The sequence below is a fragment of the Hevea brasiliensis genome, chromosome 9 (genome assembly GCF_030052815.1).
Source record: "Hevea brasiliensis isolate MT/VB/25A 57/8 chromosome 9, ASM3005281v1, whole genome shotgun sequence".
Classification (NCBI taxonomy): Eukaryota; Viridiplantae; Streptophyta; class Magnoliopsida; order Malpighiales; family Euphorbiaceae; genus Hevea; species Hevea brasiliensis.
In genome coordinates, this window is record NC_079501.1 from 93,132,239 (window position 1) to 93,155,921 (window position 23,683).

Consider the following 23,683-nt stretch of genomic DNA (forward strand, 5'->3'; position numbering starts at 1 on the left):
GTGAAGAGGATGGAATGTTGGCTTTAACCAAATTGTCCTTCATTATTTATAGTATTTGTAATTATATTTTTTAATATTTAATTTAATTTTAAAGTTTATATAAATTTAAAATTCTTATAACTTAAAATTTAATTATCTATGTAATTTTAGAGTTTATATGAATCTAAAATTCTTAATCCTACTTGTATTTAAAGTCTACTTAATTAAATTTTCATAATATAATTTTAAATGAAATTTTATAAAAATACTTTCATGATTTATATTATGTTATCTCTATCTTGTAATTATTTATGTAAAATTACTTTTATACAATTATATTTGAATTTATGTAGAAGAATAAAAAAATAAATTAATTTTTATCAGCCAAACATATAAACTGTAACACTCTCACTGTACTAATTCCGTACATTCTACTGTTCCGGTGACCGGTGTCGGTTCGGACAGCTAGAACATTTGGAAAAATATTTAGACTAGAGTGAGGAGTCATAAATAACTCAAATAATAATAAGAAAAATTTAAGAAAAATTTTAGAAATAAAATACAACGAAGTTAAATGAGCCGGTGCCCTCGCAATGGGTAACCCAGTGGGAAGTTGCAGTTCTCACAACTAGAAACCCTAAACCCTGGGGAAAATTCATGAAATAATTTTTGGGACTTCAGAGAAGAGTCATTGAGGTTTCGATGGCATTAGAATGCCAAGAAAATGCTTAGAAAAATTTTTAGATCGGTACAGACGATTTTGGCTCAATAAGCCAAACAGAGGGCATTTTGGTCATTTCGTTTTCAGAGATAATTTTTGACCGAATTGTCCAGTTAAGTAAATAATTATTATGACACAAAATATGAATAAATATTGCTAAAAATTTAATTGAAATTGAGCAGAAAAGAAATGAAAAGAAAATGAATTAAAATTGCAATTTTGACCTCATGCTTATGTCACTAAAGCACTATCACCCAATCATATTTTGACACCTCATTATAAACCCAATTAAAGGAGTTAAATGGGCTAAAAAATCAAAAGGAATTCTGCTCATCCTCTTCCTTCTTCCAGCCGAAACCCACTTCACACTCTCTTCCACCATTAAAAACTTCGCCCAAGCTTCATATCACCTATCAAATCACCTCAAAACCCTATCTTCCCTTTACAAAAACTTGTCATCACCACTAGAGCAAGACTTGGGCAGCAAAAAAAAGGAGTTTTTCAAGCTTGGATTGACACACAACAAGGTTAGTGCCAATTCATCCTTAAAACTTTGTATATATATCATGTGGAGTATGAAATGAGGGTGAAATTAAGAGAATTGAAACAAGTTTTGCATGAATAAATTCCACCAATTTCGGCAACATTAGGATACATTATGATTTCATGGATTAGATTGATTTATAGTTGTACATGGCTGCCATTGAACATAAATTTGATGCTTTGATCATTGATTGCATGTATATGGAGAATTGAAGTTGTTGGAGTTAGGGTTTGGGCAACAAATTTATGATTTTGCTCATGTATTGGTGAAAAGAAATTCTAATGGTCAATTAGTGACCATTTGGTTGTGTTTGAGTAGGAATTGAAGTGAATTGTGCCATGGGAATTAAGGTTAGAAGTGCTGCCTTGAGTGACCTGTAGAGCTAGGTGTGAGTCCAGCAAGGTTGGATAGCTTTAACTTGAGTTGTATAGGTTTAATTGGTACAAGGCCAATTAGACATGAAACTAGACATATAATGACACAACTTTTATGGAGAAACCTTGCCCAGAAAATAAACTTAGGATGACCTAAAAATTGGCCAAATCTGGGTAACCAATTCTGGATCTGGTAAAAGTGACCAAATGAACAGTGTTTGTTCATTTGGCCATAACTCAGAGTAGAAATATCCAATTGACCTGAATTTTATATCAATAGAAAGCTTAGACAATTTAGAACAACTTTCATGAAGAATACAAACTCAAATTCTGAACCTAATCAATTCAAATTGCTAGTCCAAGTTAAGACACCAAATCTGGCAAAACCAAATTGCCAAGAAATTCTGGGTACAGGTCAATCCGGCTAGTTATGGTAAAATGACCACAACTTGAGCTACAAAATTTCAAATGGAGTGATTCAAAAAGGGAATTAAAGAAGACACATAAAGAAACAATTTTCATGAAGAAAGTTTTGTCAAAATTCTAATGTAACAATGACCAATGGGACAGTAAACTTAAGGCATGAAATTTTAAAATTTTAAATAACATAAAATAAGCTTTGAAATGGTATTGGAAATCAATGTCAACAAAAATAAAATGTAAAATTTGGTATATTGGTGAACTTAGGCTTAACAAATTTATTATGAATAAAAAAGTCAACATTTAAATGGAAATGGTCAAATAAATAGTAACCACTAAATTATGTGAAGTAGGAAAACAAATTATAAAAACCATTATAGTTGTTAATATAGGATGTGGTAGGTAAAATGGTGAATGGTGAAGTTGAGTGACCCCAATGATATAGGAAAGGGTATAATAAATTAGAAAGCTATTGTAATGGTTAAGTTATAGATAATGTAACTAGTTGATTAAATTTTTGAATTTGAGTGACACTAGGATTTAAGGAAAATTTAGCTAAATTTGAAATCCATGAAATATTCATGGACTACTTAGAATATGAATAATAATTTATACAAATAGGGCAATGAATAAATGAATGTATAAATAAGACTTTAGTTCCCATTATGGGAGAAAGGACAAGAAAAAGTATTTTGAGTACAATGGTGCATGAGAACTATTGTTTTGAATTGTGATCATTATGGATAACATAATGAATATATAAATTATGATGAATGCATAAATTATGTAAATATTAGACTTAGAGATTTATGTTTCTATTATGAAAAAATATTAAAATGCTAGAAATTATAATTAGAACCTATAATGAAATAATGGAACTTATGAACACTTAATGGCACTAACGTGCCCATGTATTGCCTAGACACGTGTGTCAGATTGGATAGATTGGCTTGCCAATAGGGTATTGTTTGAGCAGTACTGCGTAAGGCTTTATGCCTGTATTCATGGCTTTATGCCCGTACTCATGGCTTTTATGCCCGATTACTTTTTATCATGGCTTTTAGCCATAGTGATGTGTTGTCATGGCTTTTTAGCTATACTGACTACATACGTGATTGACATTCTGCGTCCCATGGTATGAAGGCCTGAGGCACTGCGATTTCCAGTGCCAACGACCTGTTATCTAGTTTAGTCAGCCTGTTATAAGTTACCTGGGCAGTGTAAATTATTGAAATTATTTAAGAACATTAGTAATTAAAAACATTAGAAAGTATTGAATGAAATGAGGAAAAAGATTAGCAATGGAAACATAACTGAATCAAGTAGTACAAATAAAATTTTCAAAATTGTAGGAACCAAAAATACAATACTCCTAGAATTAATCTGTATATCGAATATTATTACTGTATAAACTCAGCACTGCCAAAGAGAGACAAAATAGAATATAAGATAGTTGATATTAGAAATATCATACCAAATTTAATTGATACCCGAGGATCTAAATTATATTTTAGAATTATACTTCAGTCTTTTTTATTTATATATATTATTTTCTTGTTATATAATTGCAGCAATGCTTAGCGCGATGGATTTGTTTCCTCCCGCAGGTAATGAACGTAAAGCTCAGCGAATATTAAACAGAGATTTTGGAGTTCTGATCTGCAGAAGTGTTTGAATTATTCAAGGTTGTCACCTCCTCAGCAATGCATGTAGATAGACGCATATAGGTCATAATTTGTATGTTGTATAAATATGCTTAGTTAAAGTATTGTAATGTAGATTATGAAAATGTTATCAATAGGTATGTAATGTAAATTAATAAATCGGTTAGTTCATATGTGATTAAATTGTATATCATATAAATTAATGAAAATTAAAAATTTTCATATATGAGTTGAGCATGAATGGGAATGTATGGAAATTGATATGAATGAAATTGTATAGATTTGAATACGGAATTAAAATTATAGATGATGCATGAAATGATAAGATTTTTATTTTAAAAATATTGTTGAATTTCAAACAGGTGAATAGTAAAACACATTAAACGATAATAAAATATGGGAAACTCTGTTAGTTTCTCCATAAAAAAATAATTGATATTAAATTAAACAAATTCAAAATTTTTAAAGAAATAAAGTAAGATAAGTTAGGGTGTTCCGGCACCGAATATAGCACGCCTTGCTCGATTACACTGTAGTCGAGTGAGGGGTGTTACATAAACTCTTTTATTAATGTCTTAAAATTTTTATTTAATTTAATTTCTTACAAGTTTATTAAAAAAATATTTTATATAAAATAAATTTATATTTTTCTTAACTATCGCATGGGATTTTGCGGTCGCCTGGACGAACACTCACCGAAGTGGGAAAGAGTGAGGAGTCACCACTTTAATTTTGAGGAAAATTAAAGAAAATTATTTATGAAAATAAATTTAAATAAAACCACTTCGAAAACAGAGATTCTAGGTTCGGGATCCATATACAGGCGGGGAAGGTGTTAGGCACCCCGCCTCATCCCTCCATAAAGGTAAACAGATTTAATATTATGCTCTTTACAAATTAAAATCAATAATTAGGGGATTAGAATGATGATGTTAATCCCTTAGATAAAAAGGAATATTTGATTTTTCACTGTTTCGGGTTACCCAGATACATAAGTATATGAGACGACCCTTAGTGAGTCAGTGTTGTGTAGTGGTTTTTGTTTAGAGGGTTACTTTGCGTATTGAGATATTTTAGTTTGGATCTGAGAGAATCTGGGTAAAAACTTCTCCCGATCTCTAGGGGTAATCTGTTTAAAGTTTGAGTGAGGAATCTCAGATAAGAACTCTCATCCGATCTCCACACATCCATTAAAAATTTTGGTTGAGAATCAGATAAGAACTCTCCTATGATCTCTTTAAATTTTAATTTAGACTTAAGCATGAAGAATCTCGGATAAGAACTCTCCTCCGATCTTCGCATATTTATTAAAAATTTTGACTGAGAATCGGATAAGAACTCTCCTCAGATCTCTTTAAGTATTTATTAAAATTTTGATTGAAAATCGGATAAGAACTCTCCTCCGATCTCTTTAAGTTTTTAATTTTAGAGTTTTAACGGAGGATCTCGGATAAGAACTTTCCTCCGATCTCCGTATATTTATTAAAATTTTTTATTGAGAATCGGATAAGAACTCTCCTCCGATCTCTTTAAGTATTTAATTTTAGAATTTTAATGGAGGATCTTGGATAAGGACTCTCCTTCGATCTCCTGTTTTTTTTGTTTGAATGAGGATCAGGTAAGAACTCTCCCCCCGACCTCTTAAAATTTAATTACAATCGTATATCGTAAGAATCTTAGACTAAGGGTTCTGGCATCCAAAGATGCCGAGAACCCGAACGAGGCTTCTCTTAGCCCATTGATACCTTATAACTAGGGAGGGGATGCCAGACTGAATCTTTTCCGATCTCCTTTGTGATCGCCTTACCAGTATCTTTTGGAAGGCGATGTCCGATCTCTTTCGTTTACTGGTCTGGGATCCGATCTTACCTCGATCCTTACTATACCAGGTTACCTCCTGATCTTGTTTAGTGGTTTGACTTCATAACTCTTCCTCCGATTAATTATCAAACTTTTATTATTTTAAAAAAACTCTCATGTTTAAGATACAGCTATCAACCTTTATTACACTACCTATACGTTATCAGTAACTAGAACACCTATATTTGAAGGTAATAAGGCTAAGAACAAATAAATAACATGAACTGATGAAATAAAGGTAAACTCAAGAGAATAACTATCTATGTGGGGCTCTTTAACATAACATAAATTTGACGAGAATTATGAGCAAGAGAACAAGGAAAATAAAAAGCAAGCACTTGATGAAGCAACGGTCTAAACGCATACCTGTAGGGGATTGAATCTGTCGAACTAACTATGAAGTCACAAATATTGTAGAGCTGCGAGCTAATAGTCTAGGGACTAATGCTTGCCTCGGAATAATGAATACCAAGTTAAAATGCAGTTGAGCCGAAGTGACAGTAACCAGGTTGGAATGAGATTGAGCTGGGAAAATAAAGGGTTGGTATTAAGATGATGAAGACAAAACAGAATCCAAGAGATGGTATCGCAGAGTAACGAACTGACTAAAAATGAAGAGTTTCAGCGTCCAACACTCCTTTAATGGAGAGACTTTAGAAAACTGGTTTCTGAAGTTTCTCTATTTTGAAAGCTTAAAATAGCATATTAGCAAGACTGAATCAAGTTTCAGAGCCTTTCCACTATAATCACCACCCCCTTTTTTTTCGTCCCCTTCAACAGTTTTTATGCAGGTATTTATAGGGAACGGGTGCTCCCAATGAAGGGTCAGGATTTCCCTTGAGGGAGATGGAAGGTTTAGATTTAAAAAGATATGATCTGATGTCTGAGAATTGAAGAGAATCAAAATGGATGGCTGAGATCCTATTCATAATATTTGTCATTTCTCTTTTCTAATCCAACGGCTCAAAATCTTCTTGTCATGGGAGATCTGAGGGTCGGGAATAAAAGGCGTCGGTCCTGTCATCTTCTCTTTGATCCAAGGGTTCCAGGCTTGTCCTAATAAGTAAGATCAACGGTAGAGATCGAGATGTACAAGACTGCCACGATATGTCCTGGCACCTGTCAGCAATGTGGGCAATTCTGCAAATGAGGCGTGTGGTGGAGATTTGGTTTGGCCTGCAATGCTTTAACTACCTCGGCTCTGATTATAAAAAGGGTTATTGGAAATTGTTTTATCCTTTCCTTGCCTTCCGATCTCCCATTCCTTCTGATCTCTTTGTTATGACCCTTGTCCGATCTCTAATACCGGGTTTCTTTCCTGATCTCTCACATTCCAGAACCTTCCTCTCTATCTGAGCTGCTTCAGTCAAAGCATTTATTCCTTCGGTTACCGAGGCATCTGCTTCGATTTTCGTTAGTAATAAATGCTCAGACCCTCTCTATATATATGCCTTCAACAGGGCATCCTTCCACATTTCATTTTCTCCTTTTTCCGCTTCTCACTTTTCCTGTTCTAGCCGCTCCGGCAACAATCCCGGCCATGGCGACTGTTCTTAATCTTTTCCCGATCGTTCACTTTGTTCAACGACTGAAAATTTACGACCCCGGTGATCAGAAAATCACGATAACCACATCTGATGACAGTGAGAGAACCGGACTAATTTACCGATCCAGATCGAGAACATCGATCGTGTCGATCTCGAGTCGGTCGACCGATATAATCGTCGAACCGATTTCAAGCGAGAAGACTGCTAATTTTCCTCTTAACATTGGTGATTGCCCTTTGAAGTTCACTTGGCTCCTCACCACATCGGGGGTCCTGACCGCGGCTCGGTTCTGATCGATAACATTGACGATGACCTCTCCTATCACCATGAGAGTCATAGTCACCCCATCTGAGCTGTACATCTATCCGATGTCGATGGCTGGTTTCCTGATTAAATACACCTTTTGATTCAGCCATGAGACTAGGCTTTGACATAGGTCTTTACTAGGTAGGATGTGCTGTCGATCTTTAGAGATCGTCCAAATGATGTAATTTGACCTTTAAAAGTTCTTAATGATGTAATCCGATCTATTGAGATCGCCCAAATGATGTAATCTGACCTTTAAAAGTTCTTAATGATGTAATCCGATCTCTTGAGATCACCCAAATGATGTAACCTGACCTTTTGGAAATGAAATGAAATTTTATTTTGACAGTTATCATTTTATTATTGCATTGGTTATTTTTCGATCTCTAATGTGCATATCTGACCTGATTCCTAACTGAGTCGCCCTTAGCTGATCTTTAATTCTGAACATCTGCCTTAATCCACCGATCTTTAACCAGCTGATCTCTCTTTATTTATTTATAAAATTTTTGGAATGTTTTTGCGACGTGTCAGAAAAGCGGGCGAATTTCGCTAACCAATACGCCGCTTGGAGACACTGTGAGCATTGAATACTCAGACAGGTATAACTAGGGGAAGGGTCAGCCAGTTGCTCCCTTATGTCATTTTCAGCATCTCTCAAGCGATTCCAAAATTCTCTCATTTTCTTCAAGTTCTTCCGACACCGATCACATTCCGGTAAGGGTTTTCATCTTTCTTTTAGTTAAACTTCTTCCATTTCTTTGAAAATGAGCGGCGCCGAGGGTCAGAGAGCGGCGAGCCCCCCTTCCGTCCATGTTTCGTGGTCATCGGATGAAGTTGAAGTGGTCAGACCAGTTGGTCGATCTGAGCCTCCTACGACTTCCGCATTAGTTCATGGTCGAGCAACTCAATCAAGACAGACATCTTCCTCTGGTAGAGAAAATCTCCCTGTGGATGAGTTGCCATCAGTCCTCAAAGAAATCGATCTGCAATCCATTAGTCAAGAATACAACCTTCAAACCGATTCCTTTGAGCTTATCAGATGCCATAGCGATCTCAGAGCCGATCACTCTTTCAAGGAAAATGACTTGATCATGGTGTACGAAGAGCAATTAAAAGCCGGGCTTCGGTTTCCCCTTGACGACTTCTTCAGAGACATCCTGAAATTTCACCATGTCTCAGTGGCCCAAGTACATCCGAACTCATGGCGGATCCTAGTAGCCTTCAGAGGCCTCTGCCGAGCTAAGGGACTCGATCCTACAGCGAAGGTGTTCGCTGAGCTGCATAGGCTCACTCGTCGAAAGGACAATGAGTACTAGTTCTTTCAGGCGAAACCGCACTGTGGGCTCTTTATCGATCTGCCCTCCTTACTGAAGAACTGGAAAAATCGCTTCTTCATGTTGAGGAGCAAGATTCCGAATGGTTTCGAAGGTTTCCCCCGAAGCTGGCAATATCTGATCCCACCACTCCTGAAGCATATTGCCTTGAGTAGGGATGAGGGCGCTATGGTAATGGAGCTAAAGGATCAGGCGGCCACTCAAAAGTTCTCCTGCTTAGATGCGGTGATGGCCGAACTGTACCATTGGATAATGCGGCTGGTTACCGACGAAGAACGCGGGCTTCAGCTCTCTGACCTCGACCCTGGTATTTTCTACATCTCTGATCTCTGGGCCTTAGCGAACTCACTGACTTTTTCTTTGTACAGGTATGGCGGGCGCCGAAGCTTCCAAAGAGAGCCGAAAGCGTAAGAGGGAGGTCTCCAAGAAAGTGCGGGAAATGAAGCACGCCGAGGCCTTGCAGACGCTAAGGCATGATCCAGGAGAAGCACCGGGGGGCTCTTCCTGACCCTCGGGATCGCCGATCCCTGAAATAGAAGTAGTTCGATCTCCTCCTCGGTAAGAAGAGCCACCACCTCCACCAGTTGCTTCGAGTGCGGAAGGGGGTCCTTCCCAATCTACTACGAGGACCCTTTCCCACAACGCCCAGGTCCTGATTCACTCCCTGGAGAAGAATTGATATGTTCGAGAGAATCCGGATTTGGCAAAGGTTCTGGGAGCTTCCATATGTCTCTAGGAGGATCGGAACAGGCTGACCCAGGGCAGCATCGACGATCTCCTGGCCCAGACGATGAGCTTGAGTGTGGAGAGCTTGGTGAACCAGCATATCATCAGGGAGAAGGCTCATCATTTGAGGCAGGAGATCCTGAAGGCAGTCCAAGAAGTAGCTTCTGCCCGAGCCCAACTTTCATCCGCCCAGGACTATATAGCTAAAATTGAGGGGCGGATGAAATCCTATGAGGATAAATTGGCTGAGCAAGCTCATGAACTTGAAGAAGCTTGGGTGCTCCAAGCTGCTGATGTCGCTCGCCTCACTGAAGAACTTAGAGCGAAAGAAGAAGAGGCAGTGACAAGGGAGGCCGGTGCTTATGTGAACGCCCACGGCGACCTTTTAGCCGAGCTCAGGAGGCATTATCCTGAGGAGGACTTTTCTTGGATGGTGGACTTAGCTCCCCAAGACGAGGAGTATAGCGAGGATGAGCCCAAGGGAGATAGAGAGGATGAGCGAAATGTAGAACAGGCTGGGGGTGATCCTCTAGCCGAATGACTTGTATTTTTTTACTTTGAAATGAAATGAAATTCTCTCTTTTATTCAATGACTTGATGAGATTGGAAAGTATCTAAGTTGTACAAGCATCTGATTGTTTGAACATGTTAAAACATCAAACTTGAAAGCGATTATTAATCTATGTATGAGAGGTCGGAAAAACATTGTAAGCATGAGATTGGCCTAAGCCGAGAACAAACACCGAACGGAACTTAAGATTATTAAAATTGGACACCTAATTTGAACACTTAAGATCGGAAGTACCATTAAGCCAGACTGAAACCTTAACTTTATAAACGATTATCCACAATACTTATAAAAGGGAGATCGAAAATAAGACTGGATGGCACGAAGACCTAATGCTAGTTTGATTTCCTTTGACGAGAGATCGGAAATGTGATTGACTGGTAAGGAGACTTGATAATTGGTTTGAGAGATCAGAACTGAGGTCGGACGACATGGAGACTTGGCATTGGTTTGATCTCTTTGAAGAGAGATCGGTAATGAATTGAGCGACATGGAGACTTGGTGTCGGGGATCGATTTCAAAGTCTATTGATTTTCGGGGATCGGCTAAAATATGATGTCGACATTAACTATAGATATTTATTTCTAAAATTTTTAATTATTACATTAATATATATAAATTAGTTCTAATTAAAATTGAATTTATAAGTCTTATGTAAATACTACTAAAATTGATAAGATATATATATATATATATTCAACAATAGAAAAAAATCATATTCATTGATTTATAAAAAAATATTTAATTAGTATGTAATATATATTAAAATTATAAGAATATAAAATTTTTATATAATATATAATTACGTACAAAGTATAAAAAAATTAAATTATATATATGAGAATAAATATTTAAATAGAAAAACATATATTATTTAAAAAATTAATAATTAACAGAATATGTTAAGTTTGAATTTATTATAAAATTAATATAATTAATTGGATGATGATAATTTATAATATTATTTTTTTTAATTTTAAAATGATATATTATTAAAAATTTAAAAATATTAATATTTATATAAATAATATTTTTTAATTTTTTTATTATTATAATGTTATCTTAATATGGTAAATAGTGAATACGAATTAAAAAAATAAAAGTAATACTTTAAATATTAAATTATTATTTCAATTTAATAAATCAATATTTAAATATAAATATAGCATTATATTATTTAATAAAATTTTTATTTATTTGGATTCAATAACTTTTTTTATTGAAATTTGACATTTATTCCTAGAAAAATAATTATAAAAAATTTCATTTAAAAATATATGATGAATTTTGATAATTGTCCTTGAACTTATTTAGTTGTAATATTACAGTCCCTCAACTTAAAAATAAAAAAATATAAAACTCATCAATTTTCAAATTTTACAAAGTAAAATCTCTCTCACCTCCAATTATCGGTTTTTTAGTTAAATGCTGACCTGAATTATTCCAATATGAAGTTTAGTCAGTATTTTTCTTTTCTTTCTCAAGCCATATGTAAATTGAATCATTCTCTCTATAGATAGAATAATTTTTCATGCGTAAAGAGAATAATCTTATATTTTATATAAGAGAAGAGAGAGAAATATTGACTAAGCGCCATGCAGGAGCTATTAAGATAAGTTTCTAACTGAAAAATCAATAATCGAAAGTCAAAGAGATTTTACCATATAAAATTTGAAAGTTTAGGGGGTTTTATTTACATTATAAAATTAAAGGACTTTACTGTTATAGCTATATAAATTCAGGGACAATTGTTAAAATTTATCTAAAAATATGTTATAAATTAGTTTGATAAAATATTTTACTACAAATCAAATATTTTACTGTAATCATTTCAATTAAAAATAATAATAAATTAACATTAGTGTTTTTTATTCTATTAGCATTGATTTTTTTATTTTTATATAAAAAAGTTTAGTTATTAATTTATTATTCATAAATAATTTAGTAGTATTAATATATTTTTCAATCTTATTTTTAAAGTTTTTCTCCATATCATAAAAAAATACGAAATTATGTAAAATATTATATATCAAATAAATAATAATAATATTGATACTTATTGATATGGATGTGCATAATTAATTTTATCAAATAAACTTAAAAAATCAAATTGAAAATAACTATAAATAAAAAAAAATCAACATTATATGAAATTATACTAAATTAAATTTATTTTACTATTATGTGTATAAACTCTTAAATAATGTTAGAAAAAGTTTAAAATTTTAATGTCAATTATATATGTTTTATAAAAATTATAAAATGGTAAAATATAATTAGTTTTTATAAACTCAACACTTATGAATTAATAAATAATTATATTATAATAATAATTTTATCATTATAAATTTCACCTCTATAATTTTTTATTTCCATTGATATAATACAACATAAATATTATAAAAAAAAATATATTATATTATCACAATAATAATTAGTATATGTAAAAATGTTAAATTACGAATATAAGTGTACTAGTTAACTTAAAATGACTACTTTATAATCAATTAAAATACTCTAATTATCTTATACATGATAAATCAATAGTTAAAGTATTATAATGATTTGTTTGCTTTTCTTTTTGCGTTTTTATATTTATTTGGTATTTTTTTTAATAATTTTTAAATTTATATTTTTTAAAATAGGTTTATGTTTATTTTCATATTATCCGAATTTTGTCATGATTTATTATCCACTCTTATACGATGATTTGATATTTTCTACTTTGCAAGAATTTATTATATTCTTTATTATGAGAATTTATTTTTTTTTTATTTGTTATCAATAAAGTTGTTAACTATTTTGTTTTATTATTTTGGTAAGAGAAAAATAAAAGGAAATATAAATTTTTTTTCTTAAAAAAGATATCAAAATTTTGTTAACTATTCTCACTGATTGGAGCGTGATTCTCACCGAATGACAAATTCAAATTATTTGTCAATATAATTAAGTTTTTCAAATTAATATTATTACTATTATGTTTCGTATAAGTGGTTTATCTTAAATTTTTTCATGCACAATTATAGTAATATATATGAAATTTTATATTTTAAATTTATATTTTGTCACTATTTAATGAAATGTGTATATTTTATTTTTTAAAAAAATTCCTATTTCATATGAAAAAAATATATCAAACTTTCAAAGAAAATTAAACTATAAAAATATAATGTGCAATAAAAGAATATATATTTCAATTTTTCTTAGATATTATCATTTTTTTATTGATAAAGAAAATAAAATTTTTTTTTTTTCAATTAAAGATTTTACAGACAGACTTACTTTAATAAATTTCAAAATTCATTCGAATGTATTATTTTACTTATTAATTAAATATTTGTAATGTTTTATTAACAATTAAAGAAATTTAATTATATAATTAAGATTAGAAGCTTATCAACGTTAGGGGATGTAGCTCAAATGGTAGAGCGCTCGCTTTGCATGCGAGAGGTACAGGGTTCGATCCCCTGCATCTCCATTTGTTTTTTCCATTTATTTTGCTAATTTACTTATTTTCTCTCCCAAGTCATAATTTTAACGGTAAATTGTTATTTGATTTATATATTTTACCATTATTAATATTTTTATTTCTATATTTAAAAAAAATTAAAAACTTTCAAATAAATTACTTTTTAATCTCTGTATTTATTATTAACGTTTTTATCTCTTTTATAAAAATAAATTAAAGCATCCCTAAAATTATTAATTGGTGCAAATTCAATCATTTTAATTTTTAATTTAAAACAAAAAAAAATTATTAGTAGAAAATGATTATCAATTAAACAGGAAAATTTTATTTAAATTAAAAGATTGAATGTTTATGTCTCTATTCTTATAAGAACGGATTAATAGGATCAACTAATTAAACATTTGAGAAATGATAGAGTCATTTTCTAAAAAGATTGAGCTATGATGAAGGTGTTTCAAACGATGAGAGAGTGAAGAAAATGGATTATTTGGGTCTTTCTACTTGCAGGCTTGCCATGGATTGGATGTGTAAAAGAGGCAAGATTACACAAGCAAAGATGATGTTTGATGAAATGTCCAAGAGGATTTTGAAGCAGATAATTTGACAATAGGTCGGTAATACTCTAGTTTTTTTTTTTATGTTATTTTTTAGTATTATAATTATAGGAGATTATTTTTTAAAAAACTAAAATTTATTTTGTGACTAATTACTTAAATGAATTGATTAAATCCAATTTATTGGTAAAGAAACAAAGTATAAATAAAATAAATTAAATTAAATAATTTTAGGAAATACTGTAATATTATTTATTATTCAATTTATTTTTTAATTTTAAATAATATATATTTTTTATTCAAATGTTTTTCTTTAAGAGTTTAAAAAACTATGAAAGGATTAAAAATAAAAGTTTTCGTAAAAATTACTTATAGAATTAAAAAATATATGTGTGTATTATGGAAAATTAAGTTCATGTATGTATTTTGACAAAAAAATTATTTAACTTATCTTGACTAAAGTAAAAAAAATAAAATATAAATTGTAAATTCTATTTATGACATCATTGAATATTTAATAAGTATTTTTTTTAAAGGATGATTAATTAAATATCTCAAGTTAAAGTTAGAGATTAGAGAATATTTAATGATTTTTCCTTTTAAAATATATTTACAATGAGAAATTGTCTGTATTAAAGTATATGGCCATTAATAATTTTAATTTATATTTTTTCTTTTAATTTTAATATATAAAAAAAATTTGTTCTATTTTATTAAATTTTAAATCAAATAACCAATGTTTTAACACAATAGCACACAATAATAGTATTTAAAACTGTGAAATCTCAAATCAAACCCATCAAATGCTCATGAGGCCAAATCTTCCTTCATCTTTGATTTTAAATGTGGAGTATAAGGCCAAGCATAGTCGAAAATGTGAATCATTTTCACTAATGAGAATGAAGAGAAGAAAAAATTGAGTTCAGATACAGAATTTTCCACTCTATAAACATATCCACTGGAAACTTGAAAGCTTTAGACCTGACCTTCTAAACATTACAGCTGAAACAATAAGCTTTTGGCTTCAGCCCCCACAAACTCCAACCCTGAATCCCAACTCCAACCTCAGAGAGTATCGTGTAACTACAATTTCGTGGTTTGTCAATTCTCGATCGACTGAAGTGAATGTCCAATATGGAGTAACTATGTCCAATACTTAAAGAAAAGGGAAAAAGGAAAATGATCAACAGAAAGAATTTTGTTTTGAAAAAAATGATGAATGAATTACTACAAATGCCTTGACAAAATTTTCATGCTTCGCAGCTACTTGTGCAGCCAGCCTCCCTTCTAACTCTACATCTTCCCCAAGCCACACAGTGATGCTATCAAAAATATTCATGACCTGGCGTTAACAACAACATTAAAGTCAACTACTCCTTTTATTATGAAAATACAGAACATATGAAGTATTCATTATGTGCTGAAATAAGCTTAATAGCAGTCTTAGATATGGGTTTTGCTTGTAGAAGCTCTTAAATGGCTGCAAGTTGCAGTAGGGATCTCAAGTCATTGAATGAAACATTCATCAGGTCATGTACGACTACTGACTTGTTGCATATGCGGATTGAACTCAAGGGTCACGAGTTCAGTTCACATATGCAACTAATGTGCAACTCCACGGAAGGAAAATATTGCTGCCAAAACTGCTTAGGTGTTTCCGTGGTGCCAAAGGCAGAAAATATATTGTAAGGAAAGCATCAACTGAGCTAATATTCGTAATTAAAAATATTTCTCTTACCAAGAGAAAATAGTAAAGTTCATAATTAAACACCACATCCTTACCTAAAGGTTACACTTAACAGTTTTGCAGACAGATTAATAGGAATTACCAGAGCAAAAAGGTTTGTACACTTTGGTGATGGTGAGACCCCATGATGATAGATCAATCATTTTCTCACAAATGGTTTCTGGCAAACAAGTAGCCGCTGGTCACTACCATTCCGTAAGTCAATCACCCTCGCTTCCCAGTGTATCTGTGTAGCAAGTGCCCGTGCCATCTCAATAGCTCCCAATTTATCAGAAAGAACAATCCATCCCTGCCAAACAAACTTGTTGCATAAAAATGTTGCATAGAAAGTAAAGACCAGAAGTGCTGGACACAGGGGAATAGCAATAATGTATAACAACATGAAGATAAAGGCAACTTTTTGTGGGGAAAAAAAAGTAATCAACCACTTTGGTTACCATTAATCAATTTTCAAGCATATACCACAGGGGGTTGTCAGAGGCACTTTCAACATAAAATAGAATGTGAGCAACCTTATAGGATACTGCAGAAATCACTCAAGTTTAGACGACGAAGAAATACCAAGAATGCAGTGAAAAGTACCTCAGGGCGTAGAATTCGATCCATCTCTAAAAGCAAGTCCATCATGCTGCACCTCTCTGAACTGAGATGCGAGAGAAGCCCATTGGCATGAAGCATGTCATATGTACGGGGGTATGTAGGGAAAGGCTCACACCTGTGTACCAAAAGATAAAACAATTTTATTTTATTATCTATTTCCTGAAACTTTGATGAAATAATTTATTTCTTTTAATGAAACTATAATGAAACTAACATACCAGTCATGCAGAACACCAGCAAAACCTCGGTCAAGAATGAAAGGAAGTGTGTTATGAGCCCAAACAGGTACGACATTCATCACCCACACTAATTTCTTTTGCTCAAGAAATGCAGCATTTAAACCTCCATAGTGAGCATTCATGTCCATCACATTACGTATCATGTTATATGGAGGTAATGGATCTTCATCGCCTGGCCTCTTAGGGTGGTCAGAGAAAATTAAGGGTGTAAGCAAAGACCAATAGTTTCTTAGAGCTGATCCCCAAACCTGTAAGTCTTCAAAGAAATCTTCAGGCTGAACTGCTGCAAGGCCAAAAACGAATCAACAAATTAGATAGCAATTAATATTTTCAATGAATATTTAAGAAAGAAATTGAAGCATTTTACATAAACAATATAAGGGCCATTGATTGATACAACAGTAATAGTCTTGGACTTGCAAACATAATACTGCAGGTTCAAGTCTAGAGAGCTACCACTTCTAGCAAAATGCTGAAGGATAGAGCTCTGTCCAAATTCTGTATCCTAGTCCACTTTGGTAGGAACAATAATGGGTAATGAATGACTTTTCTTAATCTGATAAATGCCATGATGACAGGAAAATAATTTGAAGAGAAACAAAAATAAATAAATAAATACAGAAAAGTCAATAAATACATAAATAGATACAAGAGATAAGTGTGTTTTGAAACAATACTTTCCATGAACTTGAAGTTCAGCTGAGCTCCAATGGTAACCCAAAGACTTGTTCTGAATGGGAATCCAGCGTTTGCTGGTGGTCCCAGCTATACATGCCACAAGGGGTTGATAATATGGTGAAGTATCATGTGCATCGTTGCATAATGGTGGAGTTTCCTGCTTGCTATAGTAAAGAAGGGGAAAAAAGAAAAGATCATTAGCATGGATTTGCCTGCAGAGCTTTTAAGTGAGAGGAAGGGCAGGAGAAGGAATCTCTACATATTCAAGTGTTCTTGCTAAAGTTCAAAACTCGCCTGATAATGCATGAGAAAAAAAATTGAACAATTTAAGGGAGACACTGCATTAAATAATTAACATCCTCACCGAGATTTATAGCAATTGACATCTACGGTTTTCTGCCAGACAAAAGTCTCTTCCTGTTGAGATAGAAGAGTCCAACATATTTTTTCAGCTAATTCTTCTATCAGTGTCACTCTGTTTCTCCTCTTTGAGTTCAATGCACTCCCATGGGGCTTGCTTGTTGGTAAGGTTAACACAAAGTAACCTCCAGGCTTGAGAACTCGATCAACTTCAATAAGGAGAATACCATCTGTTTTATCAAGCCAGTGTTAGAAAGCAAAGGCATGTGATTTCAAGAAACAATGGATTCCTTTGGAATAAATCATTTGCAAGAAAAAAATTCAAAGAAAGTCTCACACAATCATGCATGAATATTATTTTTTTTTAAATGATTTTTTTTTTCAGTTAAAAGAATTAAATTCTTTCATTCCGAATATGAGTATTGACAAAAAAGAAATCAATTGAATTGAATTCTTAAAAATTATAGTTTCCAAATAAGGGGAAAGTTTTATTCTTTAAGCTTACCAATTTCACATACCAAAGAAAAGGAATTGTTTAGAAAAAGTGTGAATGCTTCTAATGGTAGCATTAAAAACAATTGTGATTATTTTACATCAACCTTGTGGACAATGAAATTAGCAATTCAGTTGATTCAGAAATGAATCATTGCATTTATCATTTTCCTTTTAAGTTTCATCATTCACCACTAGCCTTTTTCTTCTCCTATGACAACTCAACTCAACTCAATTAAACCTTTATCCCAAAAATTTGGAGTCTGCTATATGGATTTGTTTTCTCCACTCTAAACGATTTTGGGTTAAATCCTCAGAAATGTGTAATGCTTCTAGGTCATGTTGTATTAGTCTCCTCCAAGTCAATTTAGGTCTACCCCTTTTTTTCTTTCTATCATCTAACCTATTGTGCTTTTCTTCTCCTATGACAGCACCAGAAAAAAAAGGGGGAATCTTCCTACGAAGCATAAAAATTGAAGGAGATGTAGGAAATACACAAATATGACAATTCTTTATGACTCCATTTATAAATGTAGTTTACTCATTTTGCCATTTCTAGCATTGAAGACTATTATATTTTACATAACAATTTATTTAATGGCACAAGAATTTTTATTTTATGCATTGGTTATAAACATATCAAAAAGCTTTCCACTATAGTTACTTACAAGTTTTTTTTAATGAAATAAGTGTGCAAACATGTGGCTAAGGGCGCCCAGAAGATACCAGGTAATTCTAAAAATCTAAAACTTTCACTTTAAAACTCTGGATACATTTTTGAAGTATCAAAAACATATAAAGGAGTGTCCAACTATCTCATATGGGTAAAATTTTGTTGGGAAAAAAAAACTTCTGTTTGTTATGGCCTCAAAATGATATTGCCATAGTGGTGATGTGATCCCAGCAACAAGTTAGAATAGTGGTAGAGGCATCTATTTGAAGTCGCAAACTGCTGCTACTAGATGTGGTTCTCAGCAGGAGGTTAAAGGTGTAAAATGGTTCCTTAAGGAACACAGAGTATTTGACTCATTTCTCTGATTACAAAGTGGTAAAGGCCGTAGAAATATTTCCAGGTTGGCAGTATTGTCTTTCCATATGGACCAAGTCTAAAATCACTTTCCTAAATTATTTTTACATAACAGTTTTCTTCATGAGAATTAAACAAAAAAAATATAAAGACGAAACTAGAACAAAAGTTCACCCAAGATTAACAGTATTATAGAACTTTCCAATCACTTTCAATTCCAAATCAAAGTTGCACAAGATCTGTGGCTGTCAATCAGTGCATTCAAAAGAATCAATGTCTAAAACAAAAATAATATAGCAATAAAAAAAAAAAAGAAAAATAATCAACAGAAAGCAAGGAAGCAGAAATCAAACTACAGCCAACCTTTTTTCGTAAAATAATTTTGCCCACAAACAAAAGGAAGCCAGCCAATAACTAGCAGAAAATATGCCAAAACAAATAGAGGTACCTTTTTCATCCCAATTAATACCACATTGAGCACAATGAACCATGTCAAATGACAATGATGGATATGGAAGTTTCCGTGAATTGAAATTTCCAATAATTGCTGGGAGACCTCTCTCAAGGGCCAGCTGAACTTGACTGCCAGTTGCTTCATATGGCGCAACACATACGGCCATTAACTTCAGTGATGCCAAATGAGCTCCAAAGCTACCAAATCCACAACCAATATCTAGTACAGTTTGCACCTATAATTAAAAAAAGCAGATGAGAAACTACAAACAGATAGCCACATGCTCATACTTCCATTCAGAACATAGAATGATAGAAAAGGGTACACCATATGGCATCCTGACAATCATGACTGAGAACTTTATCATGAGCCTATAGAAAACTATTAACCGTTTCCATATTTAACAAAAGCTAAATTTCTTAAAATCCTTGCCGCACAAAATAACAAGAATAGCAACAACAAAATGCCAAGAAGACTTACACCAGCTTGATGAAATTCTGAGTCGCTTCCTAAACCTATCATCTCTGCAACCTGGTGAGAATAATCTTTGACACCATCAAAAATCAACCCGTCTTCTGAGTGGAAAGCAATTTGATTCTCTTCCAGTAACATCAACCTATAATTAAATCATTATAACATGCAATGCCAAGTTTGATACTGATTAAATCCACATATAAGAGATCAATACAAAGAATTACCTTTTGGTCATGCTTCCAGATGAAAGAAACTGGTCTTTGGTGAGCTTCACATTACCACTCCATATCACATCCCTACCAACCGGCCAACTTAAGGGGATCTTATAGTCCTTTGGGGGGCGAACCAAACACCATTGTCTTGGTCTTGACAATTCACAATGCCTATCAAACTCCTCCCCGTCTTTAAACCCAGCCAACAAATTTGCTGAAACATTATAACAAGGCACATAATTTTCTCTTTCTCTACCACAAAGTCCCAACTCTTTTTGCCGACTGGCTCCTAATGAGAGAGTTCTCAGCTCCAAATAATCAACTGCAGCTTGCTCCTTTAACCTTCTATAGTTGGAATAAGTGTCACGAACTGGATTTTTAGTCACAGAATCAAATGTACTTGAAGAAGAGGATCCTAAGATAGCGATTAGTGCAAGCACACAAATGAGGCACAACAGCAACCAACTATGCGGCAGTCTAGGGCCGAAAATCACAGATAGTTTATTGAGCCAGGGGCTTCTCATGTCCAAATTGTTTTAAGAGGAAACAGAATCCACTAAATAACCGATGTCTCTCCAAGAACAGCGAAAACCATAACCTATCATAACATATAAGCTTCTATATATGTTACCACGAATCCGCACAATTCCTACAAGCATTGAAAACAACCTCCTGGAGATGTTTCACAGTGAGATCATACCAATCAGCACTCACATTATCCAAAATCCAAGAAGACAACTTAAGTTTACTACATAACAACCATCAAGCAGAGTCCAAGGGACCTGAATTCCAATCCTAATTACGAATCAACAATCCACACAATTCAGTTACGCAGAAGAATTACAATTCCCAATCACCCTTCACTGTCTCAAATTAAGAGAATTGAACACAACTGAGTAAAATCCAAACCAGTCTGCAGTAACTAACCAATCAGATCAACCTGCCAGAAAAGTAAGCAAACAACATAAATAAATAACACAAAAAGATCGATACCGGTAAAATTTTGAGTCTCTAACTGTCTGTTTGGCTATTTAACAAGAAAACAAAAAGGAAAAGGGAATCCCAAAACAAAATTGAATTCACCCAAAAAGAATTTTAAGGAAAAAAAAAAAAAATCAGTTCTGCAGAGGATTCCAAATTCTCTTTCCACTTTATATAGTTTAAACAAGAAATTCTGAAAAGAAAAACACACAAAATCAAATGTATAACTTTCATTTCCACAGCAGTCTAGATCTCGAAAAGAAAATTCAGAAATGAGATCAAATCAAGATTACAAACAGATAAAAAAAAAATCTAACCATTTATAGCAACACGCATTGGTTACCAAAATGGAAAGAAACCCAACAAAATGGAAGCGAATTTGGGTTTTGTGGGGGATAAAATACCAGTTTTGGTTCGTTGAAGACTGGAGATTCAAAGCAACCTCAACAGAAAGAGGAAGAGAGAACAATTTTAGGGAGCGTCCAATTATATGGGGTTGTAAATTTTCTGTGGGATAGACAAAAGAATGGCATAAAAATCAGTGATCAGATCTAAATGGCTATACAGAAACCAAATCAAGAATGGCCTCTGGCTGTTGAAATATTAATTAAACAAGCTTTCTGTAGGAGGAGGGAGACGAGAGAATATTTGTAATTTTATAGGGTTTTGCACTTTTTTAAAATATTTTATTTTAATTTATTTTTGTTTGCTTTATCAAATACACTACGCGGATCTTATGACATTCTTTTGAAATAAGTTATTTAAAAAAAATTAATTGAATTTTTATAAAATTATTAAAAAATTTTAAATTAATAATAATTATATTTTTTGATTCAAAATGTAAAAATTAATAGAAATAAATTAATTAAATAATATATTCTAATTTGAAAAATCGAGATTCAGCAATTAAATTTTAATTTTAGTTTGTGTAGATTGTAGAATTTAAAATATGATATTTAAATTTAAAGATATATATTTTATTAAATTTAATAAACATATGAAAATTAAATTTAAAATAATTTTTGAAATGATATTATTTTAAATATACTTTATAAAATGGTGATATTTAAAATTTATAATTTATCAATAATGTATATTAAAATTAAATTTAAATTTCTTGTTTTAATTGTTGGTATTCAAATATAATATTAATTTTAATCTTTTATTTTTTTTAAAATTAATTTAAATTTAAAAGTGAATATAGTTATAAAGTTTAAACTGGCCAGTTTTGAATATAAAAAATAATTTAATTTTTATAAAAAATTATATTTAAATTACAAATAAATTATATTTAATAAAATATAATTTACATATTAATTATATTAAAGTTTTAAATAATATTAATTTTTAGAACATTCATAAATAAAAAATTAAATATTTATAATATAATAAAATACAATAACTAATATAAATAATTTTACAAACTAATCAGTTCATGAGCTTACTTAATCATATGAGTTTGTAAACAAGCCAACTTATGAGTCTTAGCAAGTCAAATATTGTCAAGTTTAAATCCGTTTTATTTATTAAATAAGCTTAAAAATTAAGTTCAAACTTGACTTATTCCCTAAACAAGTTCGACCAAATTAATTTTTTATCGAGTCGATCTTTTAGTAATTTATAAACTTGAATCTATAAGGTGAATAATATGTTTTTAACCATTAAATCAAACTTCATTTTCCCTTAAGTTATGTTAATGGTTTGGCTTAATTTACCTCGAGTTGAATTCAAATTTGAGATTTTACAACTTTAGGCACAATTTCAGTTGCACTAAATTAAAGTTTATTGATTTAGATTTTATTTTTTTAAATTATTAATAAATGCAGGATTTTTTAAAAATTAAAAAATTATTAAATATATTAATTATAATCACATATAAATACATTAACTATTAAACACTATTAAAAAATCTAATCATAGTAAAATTAATATTAAATATTAAACTCTTAATTTAATAGCTAATTATTGAAATTTTGATCCATAAATCATTAAATATGAGTTTAATAATTGGTAAAATGGGAATTTAACAACATTTTTAAACTAATACTCACCAACGAAGGTGAAAGACTTGACATGAGTGAAGCAGAATTCTTGCTAGTAGTAGTAGTAGTAGGTGGTGTTGAAAACAAGTGGTTGAATTGCCCTTTGGAAAAGTTTTGCTATCTTAGAAGGTCAAGATCTACCCCAAAGATAATAAATAATAGCTGACCCAACTCCACCACCCGAACAGCAAACTTGTCATTAAATCGATCATGGTTTGGTTTAAAATCAAAATCAATTTAATTTAATTTGAGTTTGAAATTAAATTAACTAAAATTGGCTTGATTAAAATTGGTTTTGAGTTTATTAA

General features: G+C 31.9%; 1 protein-coding gene and 1 non-coding gene across 6 annotated transcripts; one reads left to right on the plus strand and one right to left on the minus strand.

Annotated features, from left to right (window-relative positions):
- The first annotated feature begins 13,451 nt into the window (after positions 1 to 13,451).
- On the plus strand, positions 13,452 to 13,524 carry TRNAA-UGC (transfer RNA alanine (anticodon UGC)). The gene has a single exon. It is a non-coding gene; the product is annotated as a tRNA-Ala (tRNA).
- A 1,410-nt stretch (positions 13,525 to 14,934) lies between these two features.
- LOC110650550 (probable methyltransferase PMT5) lies at positions 14,935 to 22,006 on the minus strand. Of its 5 annotated transcripts, none has more exons than XM_021805557.2 (10): positions 21,738 to 22,000; positions 20,365 to 21,292; positions 20,147 to 20,282; positions 19,661 to 19,901; positions 17,698 to 17,923; positions 17,337 to 17,497; positions 16,635 to 16,938; positions 16,399 to 16,531; positions 15,899 to 16,105; positions 14,935 to 15,411 (listed from the first exon to the last, which is right to left on the minus strand). In XM_021805557.2, the coding sequence occupies exons 2-9, from the start codon at positions 20,874 to 20,876 to the stop codon at positions 15,956 to 15,958; spliced, it is 1,863 nt and encodes a 620-aa protein (XP_021661249.2). In that variant the 5' UTR covers positions 20,877 to 21,292; positions 21,738 to 22,000; the 3' UTR covers positions 14,935 to 15,411; positions 15,899 to 15,955. The 5 variants fall into 5 exon arrangements, with proteins under 5 accessions (XP_021661249.2, XP_021661250.2, XP_058009975.1 ...); XM_021805558.2 differs by lacking the exon at positions 21,738 to 22,000 and adding an exon at positions 21,651 to 21,696; XM_058153992.1 differs by lacking the exons at positions 14,935 to 15,411; positions 15,899 to 16,105; positions 16,399 to 16,531 and having other exon boundaries at positions 16,784 to 16,938; positions 17,333 to 17,497; positions 21,738 to 22,004.
- Between the last annotated feature and the right edge of the window lie 1,677 nt (positions 22,007 to 23,683).

What these genes read in the sequence shown, in the direction of transcription:
- LOC110650550 (XM_021805557.2), bottom strand. Translation starts at nt 20,876, where the DNA reads ATGAGAAGCCCCTGGCTCAATAAACTATCTGTGATTTTCGGCCCTAGA. An exon ending in TCTGGAAGCATGACCAAAAG is followed by an intron (nt 20,283 to 20,364) that starts GTAATTCTTTGT and finishes ATTTAATTATAG; the next exon opens with GTTGATGTTACTGGAAGAGA. An exon ending in TATTAATTGGGATGAAAAAG is followed by an intron (nt 17,924 to 19,660) that starts GTACCTCTATTT and finishes TTGATAAAACAG; the next exon opens with ATGGTATTCTCCTTATTGAA.